At 41.5% G+C, this 26806-nt stretch overlaps 1 protein-coding gene across 6 annotated transcripts in view; it reads right to left on the bottom strand.

Annotated features, from left to right (window-relative positions):
- The window catches only part of NTRK3 (neurotrophic receptor tyrosine kinase 3), a 1004345-nt gene that overhangs the window by 440476 nt on the left and 537063 nt on the right, over positions 1-26806 (bottom strand). For all 6 annotated transcript variants that reach the window (XM_033920393.1, XM_033920395.1, XM_033920396.1 and 3 more), the window contains exons 2-3: positions 17747-17821; positions 7345-7416 (exon numbers count right to left, since the gene is read on the bottom strand). In XM_033920393.1, the coding sequence (XP_033776284.1) occupies positions 7345-7416; positions 17747-17805 (131 nt within the window). In that variant the 5' untranslated portion in view covers positions 17806-17821. The remainder of the gene's footprint in view (positions 1-7344; positions 7417-17746; positions 17822-26806) is intronic.

Below are 26806 nucleotides of genomic sequence, written 5' to 3'. Positions count from 1 at the left end.
AAGGAATTCCCTCCATCCCCGCCCGTCCTCATAAAAAGCAGCAATTACTTCTGACAGGATCATCAATTCCACAGTTTCTTTTGTGTTTGTGCTGCTGTTTTCCTTGAGGAATCTCTTTGGTGGAAGTCTTTTTTTTGTTTTCTGTTCAGGTAATTAACTTATAAATCCCCTTTTTTTAACTAAGGCTGACGTGTCCATTATTTTATATGGATGAACCCTGCTTCCAAAGCCTTCCATCCCCGTGGGAGTCCCGTTGGCTAGAGGGGGGGTCCCCGTGGGAGTCTCATGGGCCAGAGGGGGGTTCCCGCGATCCCCGTTCCCGTGCAGACCTCTATCTGGGAGCCCGGACAGTCCTCTAAAAAGAGGACCTGTCTGGGTTTTCCCAGACGTCTGGTAACCCTAAGCAAGAGACTCTGCTGCCCATTCAAATCCCTTTGAATATAGGCCTGTATATGTTTATCACATTCTAACTTTCTCACGTGAAAACTAGTGGCTTTTTTTTGTTTGTTTGTTTTAGCGATCAAATATAAAATGAAGATTACCAATGTACAAATTGTAGAAATCCACTTGTCCTGCAGAATAAATGAGTATTATGTACTCGCAAAAACAAAATTCCTATTAATTTAAAGACCACAATAAGACAAGTTACTGTAAGGTCATCAGATGGCCAATAGAACAGATCTTTCTACCCCCTGAACGAAGAGCATTCCCCGAGCTTCCTGGTATCAGACAAGGGGAGCCAGTCTTTCCCAGTTAATTACCTATCACAGGGAACAGTCTATCTTTGATCTTCTCACCAGTTACCAACTGTTCAAAACAGTGCTGTATTGAAAGCAAACCAAAGAATGAAATGATTTGGATAAGATGTCAACATTACAAGTGCTTATCAGAGAACTTCCTGTAAACAAGAGAGCAATTGTCTGCCTTTTAAAAAGTATTATCACATCAATGCCAGAATGCCGTTCAGTAGAAATTTAGAGAGAGTAGGAACTAGATCAGTGTTTCTTAAGTAGACCCTGAAATTCCCCCTAGTCTAGCTGGCTTTCAGGACAGCCACAACTATAGACTGTGAAAATAACGAGGGCCAATAGAGGCCATTGTCCTGCACATTTTTTAACTTGATAGATTTTCATTTCCGTGGAATATTGCTATTCCTTGGGTTTTGGCCAGGTCCTAGTGACCTGGATTGGCCACCATGAACATACAGTCAATATATCAATATCAAACCATAAGAACCTAAGACTAGCCTTACTGGGTCAGACCAATGGTCCATCAAGCCCAGTAGCCCGTCCTCATGGTGGCCAATATAGGTCCCTAGTACCTGGCCAAAACCCAAGGAGTAGCAACATTCCAGCATCTCAAAGAATAGCAAGATTCTGGAACCCCAATGAGAGCAACATTCCAGAGCTGAGATTGTGATGTCATAATGCCTCAGTCCACAGTGCCTCAGAGCCAACCTCATCAGTGATGTCACAATGGCTTGGTTGTCCTATTCTTGGCTCATGTAAGAACAAAAGAATAGCCATACTGGGACAGACCAATGGTCCATCAAGCCCAGTAGCCCGTTCTCACGGTGGCCAATCCAGGTGCCTAGTACCTGGCCAAAACCCAAGGAGTGGCAACATTCCAGCATCTCAAAGAATAGCAAGATTCCGGAACCCCAATGAGAGCAACATTCCAGAGCTGAGATGGTGATGTTATAATGCTTCAGAGCCAACCTCAGCAGTGATGTTACAATGGCTTAATTGTCCTATACTTGTAAAGAACATAAGAATAGTTTTAAGGTGGTTCTGACACTATGAGGATATCCTTAAGGGGAAGTGGCAACACTCTATAGATTCCTGTCAAGTACTTGTGACCTAGACTGCCCACTTTTAGAAATGGGATGCTGGGTTTGTTGAGCCTTTGGTCTGATCCAATATAGTGATTTTGATGTTCTTTTGATCAAAGCACATAAGAATAGCCTTCCTGGGTCAGATCAATGGTCCATCTAGTCCAGTAGCCCATCCTCACGGTGGCCAATCAAGGTCCCTAGTACGTGTCCAAAACCTCAACAAAAGTAGCAACAGCCCATGCTCTATCATATTAAGAAAACCACAAGGGTGGGGGGAGGCCTTACTTTGTGGTCACCAGGAATCAGTTTTGACTTGGGGGAGAACACCTGGATATATATATAGCATGCAGTGAACAGTAACAAAAGACCAGTTTTCTTGCTTTGAGTGGAGGAGTAGCCTATTCCGGTCCTGGAGAGCCAGAGCCAGGTCAGGTTTTCAGTATATCCACAATGAATATGTATGAGATGGATTTGCATGCACTGCCTCCTTGAGGTGCAAATCTATCTCATGCATATTTATTGTGGATATCCTGAAACCCTGACCTGGCTCCGGCTCTCCAGGACCGGAATTGCCTACCCCTAGCCTGAAAACGACAGTTATCATATGGCTCCAGAAAAAGGAGGACAGATTGAGACATCCAGGTTTTATTTCCATTTGCTTTCAATGGAAGAAAAACCCAGATGTCTCTAATCGCCCTCCTAACTTCCATTGCTTGCAGTGGAAGTAAAACCCGGATGTTCTTCTTCACCCAAAGGGTGGTGGACACCTGGAATGCACTTCCAGAGGGTGTGATAGGACAGAGTACGGTATTGGGGTTCAAGAAGGGATTAGACAATTTCCTGAAGGAAAAGGGGATAGAAGGGTATAGATAGAGGATCACTATACAGGTCCTGGACCTGATGGGCCACCGCGTGAGCGGACTGCTGGGCACGATGGACCTTTGGTCTGACCCAGCAGAGGCACTGCTTATGTTCCTATGTCTCAATCCATCCTTTTTCTGGAGCTATATGGTAATCCTTCTTGTACTTCTATTGCCCCAGGTACAAAATAAGTACCTTTATATAGAATGTAAACCACTTTAATTGCAATCACAGAAAAGTGGTATAACAAATCCCTTTCTCTTTTATGTACTGGGGCCCTAAACATTTTTTTTTCTTTTCTCATTTGCAGTATTGAATACCAAAGGTTGGGGGGGTGGGGGAGGGAGGCAGAGTCTCAGCTTAATTTGTTTGGTCTTTCTTAAGAATAAGATGTTCAAATGGTGAACTCACCCGGCACAGCCATCTTTTAGCGGCGCTCCAGGGAGATCGCTCCTACTCCTCGATGGCTGAGAGACCCCTCTTGGACGGAGGGGCAAGCAAAGATTTGACCATCGCTACCCACCAATCGCTTGAACGGCGAATGGGGGGGGACGGGACAAATAGCCAACGGGGCCCGAGACGCTTAGACAGCGGCTCGGGCCAAGCAGGAGTAGAGAATTCGCTTGAACGGCGGTGCCTACTCATAGGCGGTAGTGAACGGACCCCAACTTGGCCCCCGCTTGGTGTGATGGTGTGCCCCTCCCTTGAGGGGTTGTTAGATTACAGTTTAGGATCAGTTGAAGTGCAGTTATTTTGGCAGGTTATTGTTATTTGAACATTGCTATTCATCGTCAGAATTATTGGATATCATTGTTAATACATAATGTGGATTGTGTTGTAACCATGCTGCGGCCAAATAAACTTTCTTAGCGGAATTTAATCCTGGATGCAGACTCTAATTTGCGGGGGGGGGGGGATGAGGGAGAAGAAGGTATCGGGGACCCGAGTGAGGCCTCCCCATCTTTGTGAGTCTTTCCTTTTCCTGCACAAAGAGCCCAATCTATTCTTGTGATATCAATTTTTTAAGTACAAAATGAAAAACAACCCTGCCGTCAATTGGTAATGTAAAATTTGTTTAAAATCTTGCAGGAAATGCTGCTGAGGGCAGACTTGTGTCTCAGAAATATACTTCAAAGATGACTGGCTTATTATTCAAATTCATTTCTGATCTTAACTGTCGCTGATCTACTTTGCATGACAAAAATTAATGGTGACAAGTTCTAAAGCAAAGTATATAATCTGCTGATTAATATTTGATGCTAAGTGCAATGTGTTCTTTCTGAGTGTGAGCATTAATGCCAGTCACTCCATCTCCCATTCTGGGCGGGTAACTAATTCACATAGACCAGTGGTTCACAAACCTGTCCTGGGGGACCCCGAGCCAGTCAGGTTTTCAAGATATCTCTAATGAATATGCATGAGAGAGATTTGCATACCTGTCACTTCCATTATATGCAAATCTCTCTCATGCATATTCATGAGGGATATCTTGAAAACCTGACTGGCTGGGGGTCCCCCAGGACAGGTTTGGGAACCACTGACATAGGCAGACATCAGAACCAATGAATGCACACCAGCAACATCAACTGCATACCCCATCCTACAATAGTCATTCAGCTACCACGGTCTGCCCTTGATATCTGCTCAAAGCTTCCAATTCCTCATGTTTCCTCCCTCTGACATGTTTACCTAGACCAGGGGTGTCAAAGTCCCTCCTCGAGGGCCGCAATCCAGTCGGGTCATCAGGATTTCCCCAATGAATATGCATGAGATCTATTTGCATGCACTGCTTTCATTGTATGCTAATAGATCTCATGCATATTCATTGGGGAAATCCTGAAAACCCGACTGGATTGCGGCCCTCGAGGAGGGACTTTGACACCCCTGACCTAGACCCTTTTCAAGAGAAATGCCTGTTGAGAAAAGACTAAAAAGTTTAGGGCTCTTCAGTTTGGAAAAGAGACGGCTGAGGGGAGATATGATTGAAGTCTACAAAATCCTGAGTGGAGTAGAACAGGTACAAGTGGATCGATTGGAATTTAGGCCCACACCTTTATAGAATCTGGCCCATAAAAACCTATTGGCCAATCAAAGATGAAAAACCACTTTAATAATAATAATGATCCTAAATGAATAATAAGACGGTGATCGACCAAACTGAAAGCTGCACTGATATCTAAAGGTAAAATCAACACAACCTTACTTAACTCAATCAAGATATCAAAGTACGAGATTCATAGATTTTGTACTATGAGATGAGTCAAATCCCATTTTTTTAATCTTTAAAATCTTTCAGTTGGGAGAAAACTGCCCTCTCCACACGTTTAGCCGGAAAGGGAATATTCGACCTAGACCTATAATTTTCTGCAAGTATTTTAGCCAACAATTTGTCTTTCAGACTTGGTCCAATAATTGCCTTTTTAGGTCTACTGTAAATCTTCATGGAATAGAATCCAGATCACAAGTAGTGGGATGAGAAATTGCGAACAGTTTAATAAAGCTTACAGAAGAAACCAAATCAAAAGTTCTCCATTGGACTACCTGCCCCATTTCGTCAAACCCCTGAACCAAGAAATCGAGAAATGCTTCTCTCTGCTTTAAAAAGTGATCCCAGGGCTGATGTGCAAAGCTCAATGATGGCGGTTGCCCAGCTGAAACAGCTAAAGCTCTAGAGACGATAACATTGATGACTGAGGGAAATAAAATCAAGTCCTTCCTGACTTTTGTCCTATTATGTATATTATTTCTATTTCTTTTTATTTCTTTTGTTTATTTTTCATTGAAAAAATTTTCCTAGAATTCTATTGCTTAACTGTTTTTCATTCCATTCTATTCATATGCCGTCCCCTACCTTTTCTTTTCTCCTCACTTCAAATGTTTATTTCCTTCCTATATTTCTATATTTGATTAATTTTTAAAATTATTTTCTATTTAATTAGTTTCTTTCTATTACTTTATTATTTTGATATGTACATTTTGTTTTTCAACAGTATGATATTGAGAGTTCTATGTATTCTTGTTAGGATGCTTTATATCTCATTTCCGCTATCTTTATTTTCTTATCTACTATTTGCTAATTTTGTTTGTCCTTGGTACTTTAGTTAGATTGTGAGCCTTCGGGACAGTAAGGGAATTTCAAAGTACCCATTCTTTATTTAATTCATCTTATTTTATTGTATCCTTTATTGTATATTTAATGTATTTTTCTCTGTAAACCGCTTAGAACTTAACGGATTTAGCGGTATATAAGAAATAAATAACATAACATAACATATCAAAACAATCTATTCCATCAGGATCCCCATCTGTTCACACATTCCCATTTTGCAAGGAATGGCTCCCTTAGAACTGAAATCTTCCAAAAAAAAAATATTCAGCCAAAATCTCTGCCAATGGTAGTATGACAAGCCATCGACTAGATCAGTGATTCCCAACCCTGTCCTGGAGGAACACCAGGCCAATCGGGTTTTCAGGCTAGCCCTAATGAATATGCATGAGAGAGATTTGCATAGGATGGAAGTGATAGGCATGCAAATTTGCTTCATGCATATTCATTAGGGCTAGCCTGAAAACCCAATTGGCCTGGTGGTCCTCCAGGACAGGGTTGGGAACCACTGGACTAGATTACATTCAAATCCCTATAGATTTCTAAACACAGGACACAGATGATGGGTCCTTTTTACCAAAGCTTAGCCTACGCTATCAGACATTAATGTCTATGTGCTGTACATCATATTTTAAAGTTAAGGGCCACATGGCACTTAGCTAATGCTAAATGTCTGATAGCACGTTAAACTTTAGTAAAAAGGGGCCCTATATTCTATATAACTTGTATAATTATTCTTGGCTTCCACACTCATCAAGTGATATTCCGTTAAGATGAATCCGGTTTATGCAAGAGAAGTTCAATGTTTCCACCAAACCATTCTGCTTTCCATTATTATTTTGCAACCTTAAATCTACATTAACACCTCTTGACTTCCCTCAAATCCTGAGAATGTCCATTTTTTCCCTGAAATACCAGCATCTACAGTAAATCTGGACAATCTTCAAAATCCCACTTTAAATGGGTGATTTTATTTGTGAAAAAGAATTCACAACTCAAAGGACAACTCAAACGTACAAAACAAACTCCCCTACGAACAGTCAACACACTCGCTGTAAAGTACGCATAATAATTGTGGTCTAAAAGGTCATAGTGACTTAAGCTTCAAGCATCAACTGCTTCAAAATTGCTTAAAATTCCAAGAGGTTGTAAAAATAAAATGCCTCACAACCGCATCCACATCATATAGGGCTCCTTTTACGAAGGTGCGCTAAGCGTTTTAGCGTGCGCTCGCCGAAAATCTACCGGCTGCTCAAAAAGGAGGCGGTAGCGGCTAGCGCACACGACAATTTTTGCGCATGCTATTCCGTGCGTTAAGGCCCTAACGCGCCTTCATAAAAGGAGCCCTAATCTCAAAGTGGAAAGACTTTTAGGGGGTAGGTGAACCTCATTGGCTTAAAAAAAAAAAAAAAAAAAAAAACCCTCCTCAATATCTGGGTAAAACCTTTTGAAAAGTCAGCCTCATGATATTTTGGTCTATGTATTGAAAAAGTAATAGAACCGAGATAACTAGAGAAAGGACGGAAATGTGTTGTCCACTTACATTTCATGCAGGTGAGGATTCTTTGCAAATGCTCGTGGCTGAATGCTTCGAAGTCCCGAATTCTTAATTGTTCTGGGGGGGGGAGGGGAAAAATACAATGAAGATATATAAATAAAATGCGAAAACATAGTTAAACGATAGTGCACACTTTACAAAGAAAAAAAGGGTTATCGTAAAACATGTTATAGCAATTGCACTGACCCTGTAAATTAAAATAGGTCTGGACAAGTTTCTTGAGGACAAGGAGTTCATTTTCAAAAGAGAAGAATGTCCAAAAATGGCATAAAGTGGCATTTGGACGTTTTTCTTCATAAAACGTCCAAAACCCATATTTTAGACATCTTTCTAGGCTGGTCGTCCCCTGTTTGTCTAAATTCCAAGGGGGTGTGTTGAAGGCCATATTTTGGCAAGGCTTGCAACTTGGATGTTTTGCAGGGATAATCAAACATTAACAAAACGTCCAGGGCACCATTTAGACCAGGGGTGTCCAACCTGCGGCCCCGGTCGAAGGCGATGCAGTGTTTTCCTCTGCTGCCCCCGGGAGTTTACCATCTTGCCGGCTCCCTCCTCTGTCTTGCTGCAGCGTTTGCGTGTGTGTGCGGCCCCCCAGAAACATTTTTTCTGACCAATGCGGCCCAGGGAAGCCAAAAGGTTGGACACCCCTGATTTGGACGTTTGAAGCTAGACCTGTTTTTTTTTTTTTTAAACATGAATAAGGGTCAAAAAAGGTGTCCAAATTGACCAGATAACCACTCGAGGGATTAAGGCATGATACCCCTTACTTCCCCAGTAGTCACTGACCCTCTCCCACTGCCCAGGGATGTGAAAGAAATAGTACATACCAGCCTCTTTTACTTTTTGGTTCAGTACTCTACTTTTTCAGCAAAGTCAAGTTTAAGCAATAATGTAGACTTAGAGTCTCTGTTAGGGTTTTTATATAAAATGTGTTTTACCGTCGCGACCTTGGCCGCTGGGACATTCTGCATGCCTTACGGGGGGTCCCTCGCTTAATAACGGGAGTGCAGTTTCAAGAATGTTATGTTCGGGTGCTTTACAGAGCCTATTTTACTCAAGTACAATTACATAAAGTGGGAGGCATAGATTCTCCTCTTTGTCTGAAATGTGGCCGAGATCCCAATACCTTTACTCACTCTTTTTGGGACTGTTGGACCATACAAGCTTTTTGGCAATCTATCGTCCATTATCTTCAGGGCTTATTTCTGGCCCCCCTTTCAGGCACTGTAGAGAACTTGGTTTTAGATCTTCCTGGGGCTTTCCGCGGCCTTCCCAGGGGGGGTCCCCTCTGGCGTCATAAGGTGTGTCTCCTTGCTCGTAAGTGCATTTTGCAATCTTGGATGGTTTCTGAGCCTCCCTCTTTTTGGTCTTGGAGATCTATGGTACATACTTTGGTCGCTTGGGAGGCTCGTGAGGCGTCTGGTCACCCCCGACGACGGCGTACCTACCTGCGAATTTGGGGAGCCTATTTGGATTCTTTACCTCCTAGAGGTCGTAGCCTCCTTTTGAATTCTCTTGCTTAGCTTTCTTTTTTTTTTTTGAAAATATTTTTATTGAAGGAACCATGGCAGATGGCTGGAGCTCTGAGTTGGGTGAAGAGGTTACGGTTGATGAGTTGTCACAATGCTTTGCGGATGGTGCGGGGGCGACTCCTAACGTTGCTTAGCTTTCTTAGTCTTCCCTGTGCTCGCTCCCCCGGTCAGCCACTGCCCTTTTTTTTTTTTTTTTCTTTTTTCGGGGGGGAGGGGGTTCTTCTGGATGTAGGCCATGGGCCACAAGAGTACGGGCCTTTGGCTTTTGAGAGACCTTTGGGTCGTTTTGTATTTTGCTGGTGGGGGACCCCGGAGGGATGGATTTTTTTATTTTTTTGGGGGGGGGAGGGTTGGGAGGGGTGGTTGGTAATTGGATTAGCTCTTTGTATTGTTTCTGAAACTTGTGTATTGCTGGATGTTGCTTCCTTGTTCTTGTTCTGTTTCTTGCTCCTCTCACTTTGGGTTCTGTGTCCCCAACCCTATTTGTCATGTCTGTCTGTCCAAGTTAGATGATAAACTCTTCCAAGCAGGTGGGCTTTTAGCTGGGCCTTGAACACTGGCCAGAGACGGAGCTCACTGTAGGGATTCCTACTGACTTCCTATATTTTTTCCTGATAGAAGCTTGGAATGCAAAGATTTGACTCATACGCACTTGAATCTCAAATGGAATTCATTGCCAATCCATTTTCAGGAAAGGTTAAACAGAAATTGTGTCTTCTGGGAATATTAGCTCACACCTCACATACCCGGGTCTTGACAGCAGATCTGTAACTCTAGGGAATGCCATGATTAACAGCCGACATTGTGGAGCTTACATGTCTGCTAATATGCACGCTAAACATTCATTTAAATATTTAGTTATCCATTTGGACAATCATTTATCATTTCAGACGCATATTGCTATAGTTGTTAAATGACGCTATTTTATTCTTTGTCAATTTTGTCCAGTTCATTCACTTCTTGATTTCTCTACTCAGAATACAGGTCTTTTTGTGCTTATCCTTTCAAGATGGAATTATTGCAATACAATTTTGGCAGGTTTACCTCAGTCTACTAATAACAGCTTCAAATAGTGTAAAATACTGCAATAAATAATCTTAATCGCACCCATAAATAGGACCACAAAGTTCCTTTATTTATTCACCACCATTGGCTTCTACTTCATTTTGGCTACCAATTTAACATTTTGGCTATTGTTCACAAGTTGCTGGATTCTGGTATTCCTTCATATTTTTTTTTTCAGAATTACATTCAAATATATCATCTTAGCATCTTCGCTCATCTTCTGGAGAATTATTTTCTATGCCAAGTCCCTCACTTGCTTGTTCAGAAAGCCCATGTCCTTCTGCATTTTTTTTTTTCTCCTTAGGTCCTAAGCTTTGGAATTCATTGCTCATTTTCCCATCCCATCCCCGCGAGTTCTTTTCCTGTCCCTGTCCCATCCCTATAAGCTCTGGCCTCATCTGCACAAGCCTCAAATACTTTGAAATCATAAGTATTCAAGGCTTGTGCGGTTAAGGCAGAGCTTACAGGAAGGGACAGCGACATAACGCGTGGGGATGGGATGAGCAAATTGAGTTCTCGCGGGGATGGGGACAAATTTGGCCCCCTGTCCTTCTCTACCCAGGAGACATTCATTAGTTTTAAAATCAAACTGAAAACGTATCTGTTTTCCCAAACCTTCCCTTCTTAATCTGTATGGCATAACAGGGATCCCACTGCAATATAACATACAGGTCGGGATTGATTGTTTTAACAATTGTTAAGACTCATTGGGCTAGAAATCCGTGTCTGATTGCATGCAGGCCGATGAATTCACTAAAGGCCTGCATGCAAATAGAGGCGATCGTTGGCACGCCCCCTTCCGACCATACAGATTGCTGGAGAGCGATCCTTGGGCATGCACAGACCATATTCCTTGATTGTAGATGGTCTGCGCAGCGCTGGCCCTTTGTGCTTTTTTACTTTTTTTTAACTTGACTGTTTTTTTTTGTTTTGGTTTGGTTTTTTTTAAAGCTCTTTATTCATTTTAAAACCTTACAGCAAGTGTACAAGAATATATCATTAATAACTACAATATAACACTTGAAATTCTTTCTCATATAGTCCAAAAAACATAAACATTATAACCCTTCCCACCCTCCCTTCCACAATTAGTGCAACAAAACATATCATATATATTATAAACACATTATTAGTAAAATTTCCATAACAAACCCCCCCATGTGTACATACATCTATCCAAGGAAAATGATGTTTACTCATTAAAATATCTTTCCAACGGCCCCCAGATCTTTATAAAATTATTATAATTCCCTTTCTGCATAGCAATTGCTCTTTCCATCTTAAAAATATGGCATAGCGAATTCCACCAAAATGTATAACTGAGATTAGTATAATTTTTCCAGTTATTGGTGAAAGCTGAATACCAACCCCTATCATTGTTATTATGTGATGATATTTGACTTTTTTTCCTCATAGACATGCCGAACAGAATAGTATCATAGGATAGTGCGACATGGTTTTCTAATAGACAATTTACTTGAGTCCAAATTGAATTCCAAAATATCCTAATACAGGAACAATAATAAAGTAAATGATCCATTGTCCCCGCTTCCAGATTACAGTGCCAGCATCTATTAGACTTAGAGCAATCTAACTTTTGTAAACAAACAGGGGTCCAAAACGCTCTTTGCAACAAAAAGGAACCAAGTTTGCCTCATAGATGCAGACACTGTACATCTCATTCTCCAAGACCAAATTTGTGGCCATTGAGATGCAGAAATTTGCTGCTTAATCTCAATGCTCCAAATGTCTCTTAGACTGTTTTTTTTTTTTTTACTTCGCGAGCCCGTGGTTTTAACCCGCTTTAAACCCGTGGGTTAAAACCACAGGCTCACACCGTGGGGAAGGGCAGGCAAGTCGGGGCTGAGCAGGGCAGGTGAGTTAGGGCTGAACAGGGCTGGAGAGTCAGGGCTGAGCAGGGCAGGTGAGTCAGGGCTGAGCAGGGCTCTAAAGTCGGGGCAGAGAGCAGGGCGGCCAGAGCAGGAGAATCGGGGCAGAGAGCAGGGTCCTTACCAGTCGCTAGTTTTTTGATCGGCCAGCCAGTCGGTAAGTTTAGTGAATCAGGTCCTTCCTGCTTTGCATGCTGACTCCCCTCATTTGCATGGGATCGGATCGGTACACATGTTAGTGAATCGGGTCAGAGGGAAATCGGGTCGCAAAGGGCTCGCAAACCGATCGGTACACGCTCAGTTTGCTTAGTGAATCTAGCCCATTGTTGGGTCTTTTTATTTTGGGGGTTTTTTTTTATAGCAGTGTCTTGTTTTGTGGGTCTATTCTGTTATTATTCTTATGGCATTCTTTTCTTCTTATATTATTTTTGAATTTTGTATACTGCTTTGATGTGTGTTGGTATTAAGAGCAGTACGGCAAATACTGATTAAATCATAATTGGAATTCCATACTTTTTCCTTAAGTCCGTAATAGAGCACGTATGCTATTAGCATGCCTGATGATTCAAATCTCTTGTGTGAATATTGAGTGATCCCCCCTCCCCCCCCCCAAAAGGAGGACAGTCTGGGGAAATCCAGACGTCTGGTAACCTTACGTTTAATAAACATTAAGAGCTCCTTTTACGAAGGTGTGCTAGCGGTTTTAGCTTACGCACCGGATTAGCGCACTCTATAGCGCAAGCTAGCTGAAAATCTACCGCCTGCTCAAAAGGAGGCGGTAGCGGCTAGCACACGCGGAAATTTAGTGCGCTCTATTCCGCGCGTTGTGGCCCTGGCGTGGCTTTGTAAAAGGAGCCCTAATTGTTTTCTCAGATCTTGTTGAGTATGTGTGGCTGGTCTTCCTGGTCCTACAGCCCAACCTCGCTCACGCTACCACAATAATAATAATAATATTAATAATAAACCCTGAAGGACACCAGTTTTGCTGTGTGTTCTTTTGTTTCCTTTATGCATAGCCTGGATACGATCTCACAAAGCATATAATAGTAGCCACTGATTAGACCTCCTTTGAGCTTTTAGAAAAACCTGAAATGCCCCTTTTTATTTTGTCATAAGCAAAAAAAAAAAAATCATTAGATCCTAGACAAAAAAAAAGTATGATAAAAATTTATGACTTCTTGTTCATCTATGCATTATTAATTCTTCACAAAAAGATAAACAATTTCAGTTCTTTATTATCCCCTAATCCTTTGTAAGACGTGAACCGAAATGTGTGTGCCAGACTAACATGGTCAGGCCTTTGATAGCTAAGCCTTTCCATCTGAAGGCAGAACAAAGTGCTCCGAGGTGACACACTCAGACCCAGCTTTGAAGCGAATCCCGGGCATATTTGTGGTGCATCAGACCTGTCTTGTCGCCCTTCGTGCTGGAAGCGAGATTACTTTAGCCTTAGCACAACCTCGGTCTTGCAGGCTCGTTTATTCCTGCGCACTTTTGATTCTGGATAATTGAATGTAGGCAAATGGATCAACAAAGGGGGCTGCTCTACTTCCAACCACAATGACGTTCAGGTTAATTCAGAGGAAAATAATAAAGGGATATTCACATTTCCGCCATTTCCATGCATTAAAGCCAGCCAAACCCATCTTGACTTCTGAACGTCAGAATAACGGGAAATGTTTGGAAAGGAGTTATTCATGAAACAGGTCACAGGCCGGAATATAAGCAAGTTCTGAAAGGGGAATCAGGTTTGACACTACAAATACGTCTTTAATGTTTTCTACTTCACTTATAAAACTCTTCAAAGCATCTGTTTACAGCAGAACTAGAAAAAAAAGTTCAAAGAAGAGCAACTCCTCTCGTATGAGGAATGACTAAAAAGGTTAGGGCTCTTCAGCTTGGAAAGAAAAATGGCTGAGGGGAGATATGATTGAAGTCTGCAAAATCCTGACCGGTGTGGAATGTGAACGACTGGATCGATTTTTAACTCCATCAAAAATTACAAAGGCCAGGGGACACTCGATGAAGTTACAGGGAAATATTTTTAAAACCAATAGGAGGAAATATATATATATATATGTATTTTCCACTCAGAGAATGGTTAAGCTGTGGAATACGTTGCCAGAGGTTGTGGTAAGAGCGGTTAACGTAGTTGGTTTTAAGAAAGGTTTGGACAATTTCCTGGAGGAAAAGTCCATAGTCTGCTATTGAGACAGACATAGGGGAAGTCACTGCTTGTCCTGGATCGGTAGTATGGAACATTGCTACTATTTGGGTTTTTGCCAGGTACTAGTGATCTGGATTGGCCACCGTGAAGACGGGCTACTGGGCTTGATGGACCATTGGTCTGAATCAGTATAGCTATTCTTATGTTCTTATGAAATATACTGAGAAGCCTTGAGAATGTTACCTGAGGTTGCAGCGAATCTGATCCACAGATCTCCCCAAGTTACTGCAAATACATAGCTCTCAGTATTTCTACATACTGTTGTCAGTGGAAATAAATTTTCTCAAAAATTGTTAACAATCTTCCCTACTTTTATTTTTTCGATTGTTTTTCTCCGGGCCAATATTCTCAGCCGGTGACTGTCAGCGTTTTTGAAATGCTGACTAGATTATTCCCTTATATTGAGGATAGAGTCATGTCCAGGCCCTGGCACTGAACATCCGGTGCTAATTTAAACGGGGCTGGCCACTGGATCTTACACGGGTCTCGGCCGCTAGTGAGCTGGGCACTGCGTAAGACAATAGAATACTTCCAAGTTTTCCAGCAGATACCTTCTAAACTTCGGAGTCCAATATTCACAATAGCATAAACCACCCCAATCAGACTGTCTCTGGATTTCAGTGGCACATAACCACACAATGGGAAATCCTATAAAAGTCACCTAAAGTTAGGCATCTATCTTCAACTAGTGTTTAGGCCCGTTACATTAATGGGTGCTAGTAAAGCCTCCTTCCCTCACATGTCCCCAAATTTTCAGCCCCAGCTCCAAACCCAGGGCATTTAAAGGCCCGCGGCTTCCCCCCTCCTCACAGCGAGGCGAGAAGCAAAGGGGGCTGCGCACCGTACCTGCGTTCAGCGGGCTAACGAAGGCTTCCAGCCACGGGGCGCTTTCTTGCGTTCAGCGACCCGCCTTCGGGCCCGCGCCGAGAGCCAAGGCCAGTTCGTGCCCGGGCTCTAAGGCGCAACATCAGCCCCCCCCCCCCCGGGGTTCGCTGCAGGAAGATTAGAGGCGCTCCTCCGGCAACGCCTGGCAGGAAGGACTGAGAGCCGCCTCCGCCGCCGCCGAATACAGCCACGGAGGGCAATCGGGGCGGCCAGGATGCATACAGGGAGAGAGCTTGCCTGCGCTTCTCCAGCGGTTGGTGAGTGAGGGCAGGAGGAGGGGAGTGGCCAGAGTGTTCCTTGCCGCCGCGTTCTAAAATAGAATGCGGCCACGGATCAGAAAACACAGCGGCAGGGAACACGAAACCCTAAGTGCGCATGCGCGCTTAGGGTTTTATTATATAGGATAATGAGTTTAACAAGCTCATAATTGAAAAAAAATAAAATTTAATTTGGAGATAGGCGCCTATCTTCTTAGGCATGATTCTCCAAAAGATAGGCCCCTATTGCACAACGCCTATCGGTGCCTAACACCAAAGTAGGAGTGTTTAAGGGTGGAGATAGCCTTAGCACTGCTAGGTGTGATTTTATAAAGGACTTAGGTGCCCATAATAAAGGCCTTTACCACCGTGGCCTACATTACAGATGCCTAAAAGTTTAAAATTAGGCGCGATTCTGTAATGGATGCCTAAGTGTGATTGATAAGCAATTGGTACCTGACTTCAGGCACCTATCGTTTTTAGGCCCCAATTACAGAATCTGGCCCTCATGCCATCGAAAACCTGGTGCGATCACCATTGCATTCCGGGGGCAGAGTAACAAACACAGGAGAGGGGCCTTTCTCACACCGGAGAATGCAAAGAGCACAGCGAAGGCGACCTCTGGGTGCTAAAGAGTTTTATTGTTCCAATAAAGACTCGACACGTCCGTGTTTCGGCCTACACAGCCAGCGTTAGGAGTCTTAACAATTTTTAGGTCTGAAGCTTACAACACTTGATAGAAGTTTTGTTTTGAGTGATCTTTCTTGATATTCATTAAAAGCAACATCACATTGAGTTCATCCAAATCACAAGATAACAGAGCGCTATTGAATAAGGTCCTAAAAATTGTCAAGGCTCCTGATGCAGGCTGTTTAGACTGAAACACGGACATGTCGAGCCTTTATTGGAACAATAAAACTCTTTAGAACCCAGAGGTCGCCTTCGCTGTATTCCAGGGGCAGAGTCAGAAGATATCAGGCGCTGGCAATATTCACAGCCAGTTCCAGATACCCAATTGGACAGATAGGGCTGTACTTAAAGGAGTCCTCTCTTTTTCCACTTAGGCAAGTGGGTATCAGCATTGAATATTGGCCACCACTTGCCCAACTTCCTGGTCCATCGAAGGCCTGTTCCTAGACATGTCCATTATTGAAAATCTAGGTCTTATTTAGTTTGTAGCTGTCATTGGCTCTAAAACAGCTGACTGCCACGAGTTGCATATTGCTCATTAATAGAGCCAATTAAACTAATTAAAAAATTAATTTAGGCGCCTGGATCAGCTAGGTGCACCGATCTAGGTACCGTTTATAAAATCTGGGCCTAACCGAATGCGGTGTCATGGGGTAAGAATTGGGTGAAGAAAGGGAATGGATCCGTATTACAATTAGTGTATGGCACTTACCAAGCACTGTCACTTATGCAGTTAGCTTGGGTGTATTTACCGACTCCTCAAGAATAGGTGTTGTGCATACATGCTAATCATGAGTAAACCATCATGAGCACAGTAGAGAACTTTTCTTTATGGCAGGGTTCTTCAATGCAAAGCCCGGGGGCTAGTGGCAGCCCTCGGAGACTTCTGGGGTGGCCCTCATCGTCGTTCTGGCTTTTTTTTCTGCCACTCTCAGCCTCTCTAGCCAAGTTGATGATAGAAAGAGTGAGGTGTATGGGAGGAAGAGTCACATGCTTGAAGGGCATGACATTTCTGAATAGTAAAGAGAATGCACTTGGAAATGTCTTCAGGACAAATCCAATAGACAGTTTGAAGTTGGGCTGGTGGGGTGGATGCCATTGACACAAATGGTCAACAGTGTTGTAACCTCACATGGGAAGATATGTGATTGCCCTCCTTCATCTCACTGGATCCAAAGTGGCCGTGACTTAAAAATTAGCAAAGCGGGGACTTAGAGGGGACATGATAGAGACCTATAAAATCATGAAAGGTATAGAGAAGGTGGAGAGAGACAGATTCTTCAGGCTAGCGGGGACATCAAAAACAAGAGGGCATTCAGAAAAACTGAAAGGAGACAGATTCAAGACGAATGCTAGGAAGTTCTTCACTCAGAGGGTGGTGGACACCTGGAATGCGCTTCCAGGAGAGGTGATAGGACAGAGTACAATAATGGGTTTCAAAAAGGGCTTGGATGACTTCTTGAAGGAGAAAGGGATTACAGGGTATAGAAAGAGGGTTACTATACAGGGTACATCAGGATTAGGGCATAAACAATTCAGGTGGTGAGAACTTACAGGTCAAGGACCTCGAGGGCCGCCGCAGGAGCCGGCTGCTGGGCGCGATGGACCCCCGGTCTGACCCAGCAGAGGCAATACTTATGTTCTTATGTTCAAAGGCAATTGCTTTATAGAAAGTGCAGTGGGCATGTTCCCAACAGTTACCACACAGCCTTTGCTCTTAACTTACCTTCATTTTTGCAGTTAAAAACGCAGTTAAGTTCAAAATTTTACTGTACTTTAGTAAACAGGTTGGAAGACAAATCTTTGTTCATTGACAGGGACAAACCACAATTTAACACTTACAGTTTTTGAAGTCCAGTGTACAATTCCATATCAACAGCATTAAGCATATGGAGCCCCATCCAGTTTTCTATATGTCTGTAATAAAACAAACAAACAAACAAAAAAAAAACTCCGTTAAAGCAACTTTGTTTTGCTTCAAAAATGAAACTTTGCTTTCTGCATAGGCTAAGTCAGGAGTTTTCGACTTCAGTCCTCACCATCCACATGCTAATCTGGTTTTCAGAGTAGCCACGATATGCAAATTATATATTTTTTTTCTCAACCCATTTAAATGCAAATTTATCCGATGAATATTTATTGTGGATAGGCTGAAAGCCCAGATCATTTTGCAGAGCTCGCTGATAACTCCTGGGTTAATGCACTCATTGCGGTGCAAGGCTATTTACTGTCGATGCCATCAATTATAATGGGGTCTATCCGCTAATAACATGCAATAACATGTGCCACACCTTATAAAACAGGTTCCATTTTCAAAGCTTAAAATGTTTGCACTCAGATGCAGTAAAACTAACAGATCTGAAAAACACTACAAGCGGAGAGAAATTCCTTTCAGATGTTTAGAATTTATTCTTAAATATATCCTACAATCTACAGTGTATCTTATGGTAAATGACGAAAACAAGATAATTTATTTTTATTTATTCAATTTTCTATACCGTTCTCCCAGGAGAGCTCATGAGTTTATTCAGGTACTCAAACATTTTTCCCTGTCTGTCCCGATGGGCTCACAATCTATCTAATGTACCTAGGGCAAAGGGGGGATTAAGTGACTTGCCCAGGGTCACAAGGAATAGCGTGGGTTTGAACTCACAACCCCAGGGTGCTGAGGCTTTAGCTTTAACCACTGCGCCACACTCTCCCCATCCCCCCCCCCCCCCGGTAAAAGCTGTGTGCAGGACATGGGCTCAAAAAGCCGAGTGAAAAGCCCATGTCCTGCACACAGCTTTTATGGATCAGTTCATTTCCAACTGGCATTTTTCTCCACGTATCTTTACCATAGGACTTCACAGGGACCCCTGAAGAAGACATTCTGTCGAAACATGGACCGTGTTGGATCCAGGGTCCAAAGCTTTTCAGCAGACTGCGTCCTAGAGGTTTTTATGTGGTTTGCCAAGTTTTTTGTTTTTTTTTAAATTATTATTATTTATTTATAAGATTTCAAAATTATATTCAAAGCATAACATCTTGTACAAAAAAAATATGATCCAGGCATAAAATACAATTAATGTTAAATCAAAATCCCGAAAGTAACTATTTAACCGGAACACACTCAAGTCCTCAAAAACTAATGTGGATCCAAGATTATGAAAAAGAGTAATTAATTAAGAACATAATCAATTATAAGTATACTAGTAATCTGCTGCTAAACAAAGAGCTGATTTACTCATTGGATGCAATTGTTGATGTTCCAACATTCTCAAGACGCTTTGAGGACAGAAAACTTACTAACTGTATCGAATCTACAAAGACATATTTAATTGAACGATATCTAATGACACACTTGCAAGGATATCTAAGAAAAAATGTACCCCCTAGCTGAGTCACCCCAGGCTTTAAGATCAAGAATTCTCTTCTTCTTTTCTGAGTCTCCCTCGAGACATCAGGAAATATTTTAATATGGCACCCCAGGAAGTCTCTAGATCTATTCTTGAAGAAAAGTTTAAGGATTCAATCCTTGTCTGGAGCCAGAGCTAAAGTCAATAAGAGAGTGGCAGGAATAGCCACTTCACTTTCAGATTGTTCCAATAAAGTGGAAACGTCAAAGGACCTTCCTGAAGGTTACCATCATCTTCTTTATTTTGTGGATCTTGTGAGCCAAGTTTTAATATTATTGTCATATTAATAAAGTCCATCTTAGGAACATCATTTCTCCACTTTGGTTTTTTGTTTCTTCTTACATGTATACCTCCAGCAGCGCTACTGAAGTTTGACCTCAAACTTCCCATATACTACTCAAATACATCTTATTTTAACCAATAAAAATTTGGTTTAGTTGCAAAAAAAGGATGTACAATTTTATTGGCTCAGGCTCTAGTGCACCGATGCACTGCAGTGTGAGGAATCCCGACTCTATTGTCTAACTACGTTAAGAATAAATAAAAGACCTGGATATCTCTGGGTTTGACGACCTTTAGATGAGTAGAGACAACAGAAGACAAATAAAAGAGACTGTAGAAATCAACCTTATAGAAAAATGTCATGCTGAACAAATAATAGTTCAACTTTTGACACCAATAGACCCTTTTCTTTTAACAGAATTTATGGCTTCTCCGTTTTAGCTTATTATGCTGAAATTGCTTTGTTTGCATCTTGTGTTTCCGTTGTCCAGATATTTTAGGCAATTTAATTTCATCATATATCCGAGTCTTCAGTGAAATAGAATCATAATTTTCGCTTTCTGCACACTTTCAGAATTGGACATGTCCACAGTGATTAGTTGAAAATGGCCAACGGATCTTTATGAAAGATGAAACACAATTTGAATTGTGGGTGCAGTTAAGCTGCTGTTATTTGCTGGTAAATTTATGATGTAAGAACCTGTCTTCCTCTAGGACAAGATGAAGAATCTTTCATAGGTATAGCACAACTAATCATGAAAAGTGGCACCACATTTTTCATAGCTTAGCCATTATGAGATACTGCCAGTGACGGAGACTGAAGGACAACTGCTGGTGAACCAGTCAACTAAAATTGCACTTCAATGAAAAATCAGAAATGCTGAACTATCCAGCCATAGGTGTATAACATTCCTAAAATTCTACTCCCTCCTCCCCCCCCCCCTTTTTTAAAAAGCTGTGTTAGATTTTTTTTTTTAATTACCAGCTATGGCGGTATTAACTCCAACGCTTATGAACATTTTATCTGTTTCATTCATACATGTTATGACCATGGTGGACCTACTCTGTATAATGAAACTCTACTTTAAAAATAGACTAACCAAGTTTTGTGGAGATTTGGTTAGTATCTTTCCTGATGTATCAAGAGCTACTCAATTAAGAAGAAAATAATTTTTGAAATTAAGAACTAGAGTATTAGCTCTTGATGCATCTTTTTATTTGAAATTTCCTTGTAAATGTCTTGTTAAAGTTCAAGACATTGAATATATATTTTTGGGACCCCATTCAACTGCAACAATTTGTGTTAGCTCGTGAAAAGAAGTGAGACCTTTATTATTTCCTTTTATTATAATGATTCATTGTTTTGAGAAAATTGGTAGGAAGCCAGAGTCCTAATGATTACGATTCATTTGAATTCAATCTATTTCTTTGTTTTCCTTAATATTATGTTTATAAATGCAAATGTATCTCCCCAATATTGTGGGCTTTAAAAGGATTGTTTGGTATTGTAGAAGTGTTGTAATTATGTATAAGAAACCTTTTTCTTGATATCATTTGATATTGTGAATGCATTAAACTTATAATAATAAAAAAAAAAACTCCAACGCTTATAGGAATTCTATGAGCACTGGAGCTAATACCTCCGCGGCCAGCAATAAAAAGGCTTCATAAAAGGAGCCCTAAGGAAATTAAGGGGGAAGTTATCAAGCAAATATTAGGGCCTTAAGTTGCATTATTTGGTCCTTAATGTGGCTTAAACAGCCCTAATGCCGCTTGACATAAAATACTGCAGTGATGTTAACTATGAAGGACTTGAGATGTTTTGCAAAGCCTGGTACTGCATAAGATCGATTACTGTAATGCACTCCTAGCATGCAGGCATTGCAAATAATCCAAAATGCTGTGGCTAGAGTAAATCAATATATTTTGATGACACCGGTATTAAAACAATTGCTTGGAGAGTTCGGTTTAAGGTGTTCACGACTATGCATCAGGTTCTTTCTTTCTTTCTTTTTAAGATTTATAAACCACTTAAATCTAAGCAGTGTACATATCAAAACATACACAGTTATAAAAACTAACAATATCATAACAAATCATACAGAAACAGTAAAAGTTAGCACTTGGTAACACTTTTTAAGGTGTTATGATAAATTCAAATCATTCCTCCTTAACCTTAATCTTCCCTTAAAATTGAAGACCTCCCAGACCTGGAGAATTTTAAATCCCACTGAGTTTACAAAAAATCCATCTATGAATAGTTGTGGGGTTTTTTTTTTTAAGTTTCTTGAACGACATATGATTCCTACATACTCTCAATACTCCAGGAAGCATCATGGTATTTGAAGCAGGTTTTGGCTGTGTACATTTCTAGAAGAAATTTAAGATCCGAGTCATCAACGTGATCTACAATCCCAAAAGGGTCATCTAACGAACCATCTAAAATGTACCAGCATTTATGGCTGGTGCTGCCCTAATGGCATGGAGAATGCCTCTGGGTTTAAAAAAAAAACAACTTAGGTGCCCAAAATGTAGGCGAAGGTTTTAAAGGCCTATATTTCAAGCACTTAAGTTTTTTTTGAGAATCATGCTTAGTGGGGCCTAAGTCACACTCTGCCCATAGAATCACCCACTTAAGTGTCAAGCACTACTAAGCTGCGGTAGTGTTTTTAGCACGCGCTAAACCCACGCTACATGGCTAGAACTAACACCAGCTCAATGCTGGCATTAGCGTCAAGCGCACGTGGCAATTCTGCGTGCGCTAAAACCGCTATCACAGGTTAGTAAAAGGAGCCCTAAGTGCCATGTGATAAGCGTCTTATCTTTTATAGAATCAGACAGATGCCTTTCAACTAATTATTATTATTTTTTTTAATCTATTATTGAGGCTATTAAGGGTATTTTGTCAATTAAGTTAAGTACCTAACTTTAGTCGCCCTTTATAGAGTCAGCCTCTTACTAACCACCTGGAAAATCCCACACCACTGCTCTGCCAGCAGAGGCATTTTCCAGGGGGTCACATAGTTTTATTTCAGAGGAGAGGGAGGGGACTGCTAGGGGTAAATAACCTTGAAAGAGACCTGGGAGTGATGGTAGACACAACATTGAAGGTGTCGGCACAGTGTGCCACAGCCTCAAGGAAAGCAAACAAAATGTTGGGTATCATTAAGAAGGGTATCACAACCAGGACGAAGGAAGTCATTCTGCCGCTGTATCGTGCAATGGTGCGCCCGCATCTGGAATACTGTGTCCAGTACTGGTCGCCGTACCTCAAGAAGGACATGGCAGTACTTGAGGGAGTCCAGAGAAGAGCAACTAAACTAATAAAGGGTATGGAAGACCTCTCATATACTGACAGACTGAAGAAGTTGGGGCTGTTCTCCCTGGAGAAGCGGTAGACTTAGAGGAGACATGATAGAAACCTTCAAGATCCTGAAGGGCATAGAAAAAGTAGACAGGGACAGTTTTTTCAAATTATGGGGAACCACAAGTACAAGGGGGCACTCGGAGAAATTGAAAGGGGACAGGTTTAGAACAAACGCTAGGAAGTTCTTTTTCACCCAGAGGGTGGTGGATACATGGAACATGCTTCCGGAGGATGTGGTAGGCAGGAGCACATTACAGGGCTTCAAAGAAGGTTTGGGTAGGTACCTGGAGGACAAAGGGATTGAGGGGTACAGATAGGAGTAGAGGTAGGTTATAGAAATAGTCAGGGACCACTGCTCAGGCAATAGGCCTGATGGGCCGCCGTGGGAGCGGACTGCTGGGCGAGATGGACCTCTGGTCTGCCTCAGTGGAGGCAACGTCTTATGTTCTTATGACTGCAACTACTGATAGATTAAAGAGGTGTCACACCTTAATCCTTCAGTGGTCAGCTGCTCAATTGCAACAACTTTTGTCATTTGGACATGATTGAAACAGGTTCCTTTTTAGACACAGATGTTTCTTCCCATTAGAAAATCCCTGTTGGATGTCCTATTTTTTGAGCCCTCCCAAGTCCTGCCAAAACACACCCCCTTGCTCTTTGGTCGAACTGCAGTGTGAACTATCCAAATTCTGACTTTCCCAAAATAGAATCTTGACATTTTTAGCAGATGGACATTTTTAGACATTTTAAGACATCCGTCTGCTTTGAAAATTCACACCAAAGTGAGCCATTCAAGGTCATAGAGGATGTCAGTGGCAGAGCAAATATTTCAACCTTTGTTTCCTTGGTTCTAAGTTTAGTCCTCTGGCTACACTGGACAACAAAGTTTTGGCTTCTTCAACACTTTCGGGTGTATCTCATAGATTTTTGGCTTCTGATCACAATAATCACGTTTAAAATTATGTACATTTTTACAATTTCTTGTTATACATTCAGGCTAATGCAATTAATTCTTAGCTTAATTCATAATATAGGCCTATTGCTCACGTTATGTCTTGCTGGATATATTGTGGGCATATCTAGGCGAACATTCATCCATGGAAATAATGCAGTCTGGGCATGCATGGGCTTGCTTGTACAAGGGCTTAATGGATGCTGCCTGAAAAGGCTATATAAAAGCAGTTCACATACAGGAATTTGGTTCCAAGACAGAAAAATGTGGTACATGAACCACTTGTTGACCCGACAAAGATATTTTTACCTTCTCTTCACATAAAACTTGGACTGATGAAAAATTTCATAAAAGCGATGAACAAGGAAGGCAAAGGTTTTCTTTATATAAGACAGATGTTTCCAAGAATAGCTGATGCCAAGATTAGGGAAGGCATTTTTGTCAGTACACAGATCAGACACGTCATCAATTACGAGAGATTTGAAGATCTGTTAGTCAGCAAATTGCCTGGAGAGCATTCAAGGATGTCATTGAGAATTTTCTTGGCAGTTACAGAGCACCAAACTATATTCAACTGGTTGACAAACTTCTTAGAGCATACAAAACCATGAAATGCAACATGTCACCGAAGAAGCACTTTCTACATTTACACTTGGACTCCTTCCCCGCAAATCTTGGTACAGTCAGTGACGAACATGACGAAAGGTTTCACCAGGGCATTGCCACTATGGAAAAAAGATATCAGGGAAACAGGAATCCATCAACGCTGACTATTTTTGGACACTGCAACAAGATGCACCAGCTGCCGAATATAAATAAAAATTAACAGGAAAACGCTTTTAGCCACGGCAAACTATCACAGCATATCAGAAACTTTGTGTATTGAAACATGTTATAGTCAATTAAAGATACTATCGTGTTTCTCAAAATTCCTATGTGATATAGTGAGAAATTATATTTCAAGGGGTCTATTATAATCACCAGTTTGTTTTAAGGAAGAACAACTTTTGGAGAAATTTATTGTCCAATGTTATTAGTCTACCCTCATCCCCCCAAAAAAAAAGTAATGCTCAAGGAAATGCTAATTTCAATCAAAGTTATGCCTGGCTGCCTAATTTAAGGTCCACTCTGAACTGTTTCCACATTCGTTCCCAAAAAATAACTAAGGTGATAGTAGCTTTTCTTGAAGTAACGACGTTATGTATCCATACAAGTCATTCAGCAGAAGAGAGGATCGTCCTTTAACTTTTCCTCAAATGAGCCTGAAATGCTTTCAATTTGACTTCCAAAGTTATGAATTTCTTTCAAGGGCTTTCATAAATCAAATAGCTTTCAGACTCATTTGGGATAACAAGAAAGGAAAAGTACACTGAACATTAAAAAGCTGGCCTTTTGCTTGCTGATGTAGAAAAGCTGCTTTGGAATGGGCTTGTAAAATAAGGCTAAACAAATAGCATTAGATATCCGTCCAGTACGTTGCACTTCAGTTGTTAGTTCAAACGCAGCCGTAAATATATTCATCTGTCTAAAGCAGTGGTTCCCAACCCTGTCCTGGAGGAACACCAGGCCAATTGGGTTTTCAGGCTAGCCCTAATGAATATGCATGAAGCAAATTTGCATGCCTATCACTTCCATCATATGCAAATCTCTCTCATGCATATTCATTAGGGCTAGCCTGAAAACCCGATTGGCCTGGTGTTCCTCCAGGACAGGGTTGGGAATCACTGTTCTAAAGCATCTTTACAGTGTGCTAGGTCAAAGCAAGTAGCCAATCAATCCCTACGCCCTGTTTAAAGACCTTTGAGATCGCTAATTACTGTAGCACTAATTACCAATCTATTCCCCATACAGTTGCAGATCTCTCTGTATTCAATAATGGTGGCACTTTTCAAATACTGTGGTTTACAGTAAAATACTTCCCCCCCCCCAAACTTCCACAGTTTCTTAGATTTATGCAATCCTACTAACTAGGGGCTCCTTTTATTAAGCCACGGTAAAGGTTTCTACCGCGGTCCTGTGTTATAACTGCTCCCACGCTCATAGGAATTCTGTGAGCATCGGAGCAGTTACCTCACCGGGCCACGGTAGAACCTCTACCATGGCTTAGTAAAACCCAGTGTAGACTTTTTAAAGGAGGCTTCCACTGAAGAATACATGATTCTTCAGGAAGTTACCGGTGAAAGAACTGGTTTGCTGAACGTTCCTGCCTAAGTATCCTACGATAAAAGGCGCCATGTGACATTTCAGTTAAGACGGTACCGAGATCATTTTGGAAGGGTTGCAGGCCATCTATACATTTAAATAATAGCACTTACACGTGCAAATGGCACAGATATGCAAATTGCCTACATGAACATAAGAACATAAGCAATGCCTCCGCTGGGTCAGACCTGGGGTCCATCGTGCCCAGCAGCCCGCTCACACGGCGGCCCAACAGGTCCAGGACCTGTGCAGTAATCCTCTATCTATACCCCTCTATCCCCTTTTCCAGCAGGAAATTGTTCAATCCTTTCTTAAACCCTAGTACCGTACTCTGCCCTATTACATCCTCTGGAAGCGCATTCTAGGTGTCCACCACACGTTGGGTAAAGAAGAACTTCCTAGCATTCGTTTTGAATCTGTCTCCTTTCAACTTTTCTGAGTGCCCTCTTGTTCTTCTATTTAATTTACCACCATCAACAATATCCAAACTTTGAACTAAAGGGCAAGTGTCTGACAACTTAATTATGATCTCTCACTAGGAACATTGTTAGACTCACAATTAGATGTATGCCAACCCTCCCAAGTTTCAGGTTTATTTAAAATGTGATTGATCACCTAATCATATATTCAAGGTGATGCACAATTCTAAAAACAGTTTATAACAGTATACAGGGAAACAAAAATTCATATAGCAAATACAT

The sequence above is a fragment of the Geotrypetes seraphini genome, chromosome 14, assembly GCF_902459505.1.
Source record: "Geotrypetes seraphini chromosome 14, aGeoSer1.1, whole genome shotgun sequence".
Lineage (NCBI taxonomy): Eukaryota > Metazoa > Chordata > Amphibia > Gymnophiona > Dermophiidae > Geotrypetes > Geotrypetes seraphini.
Note: the sequence above shows the minus strand (reverse complement) of the source record. Positions and strands in the feature narration are given on the sequence as shown.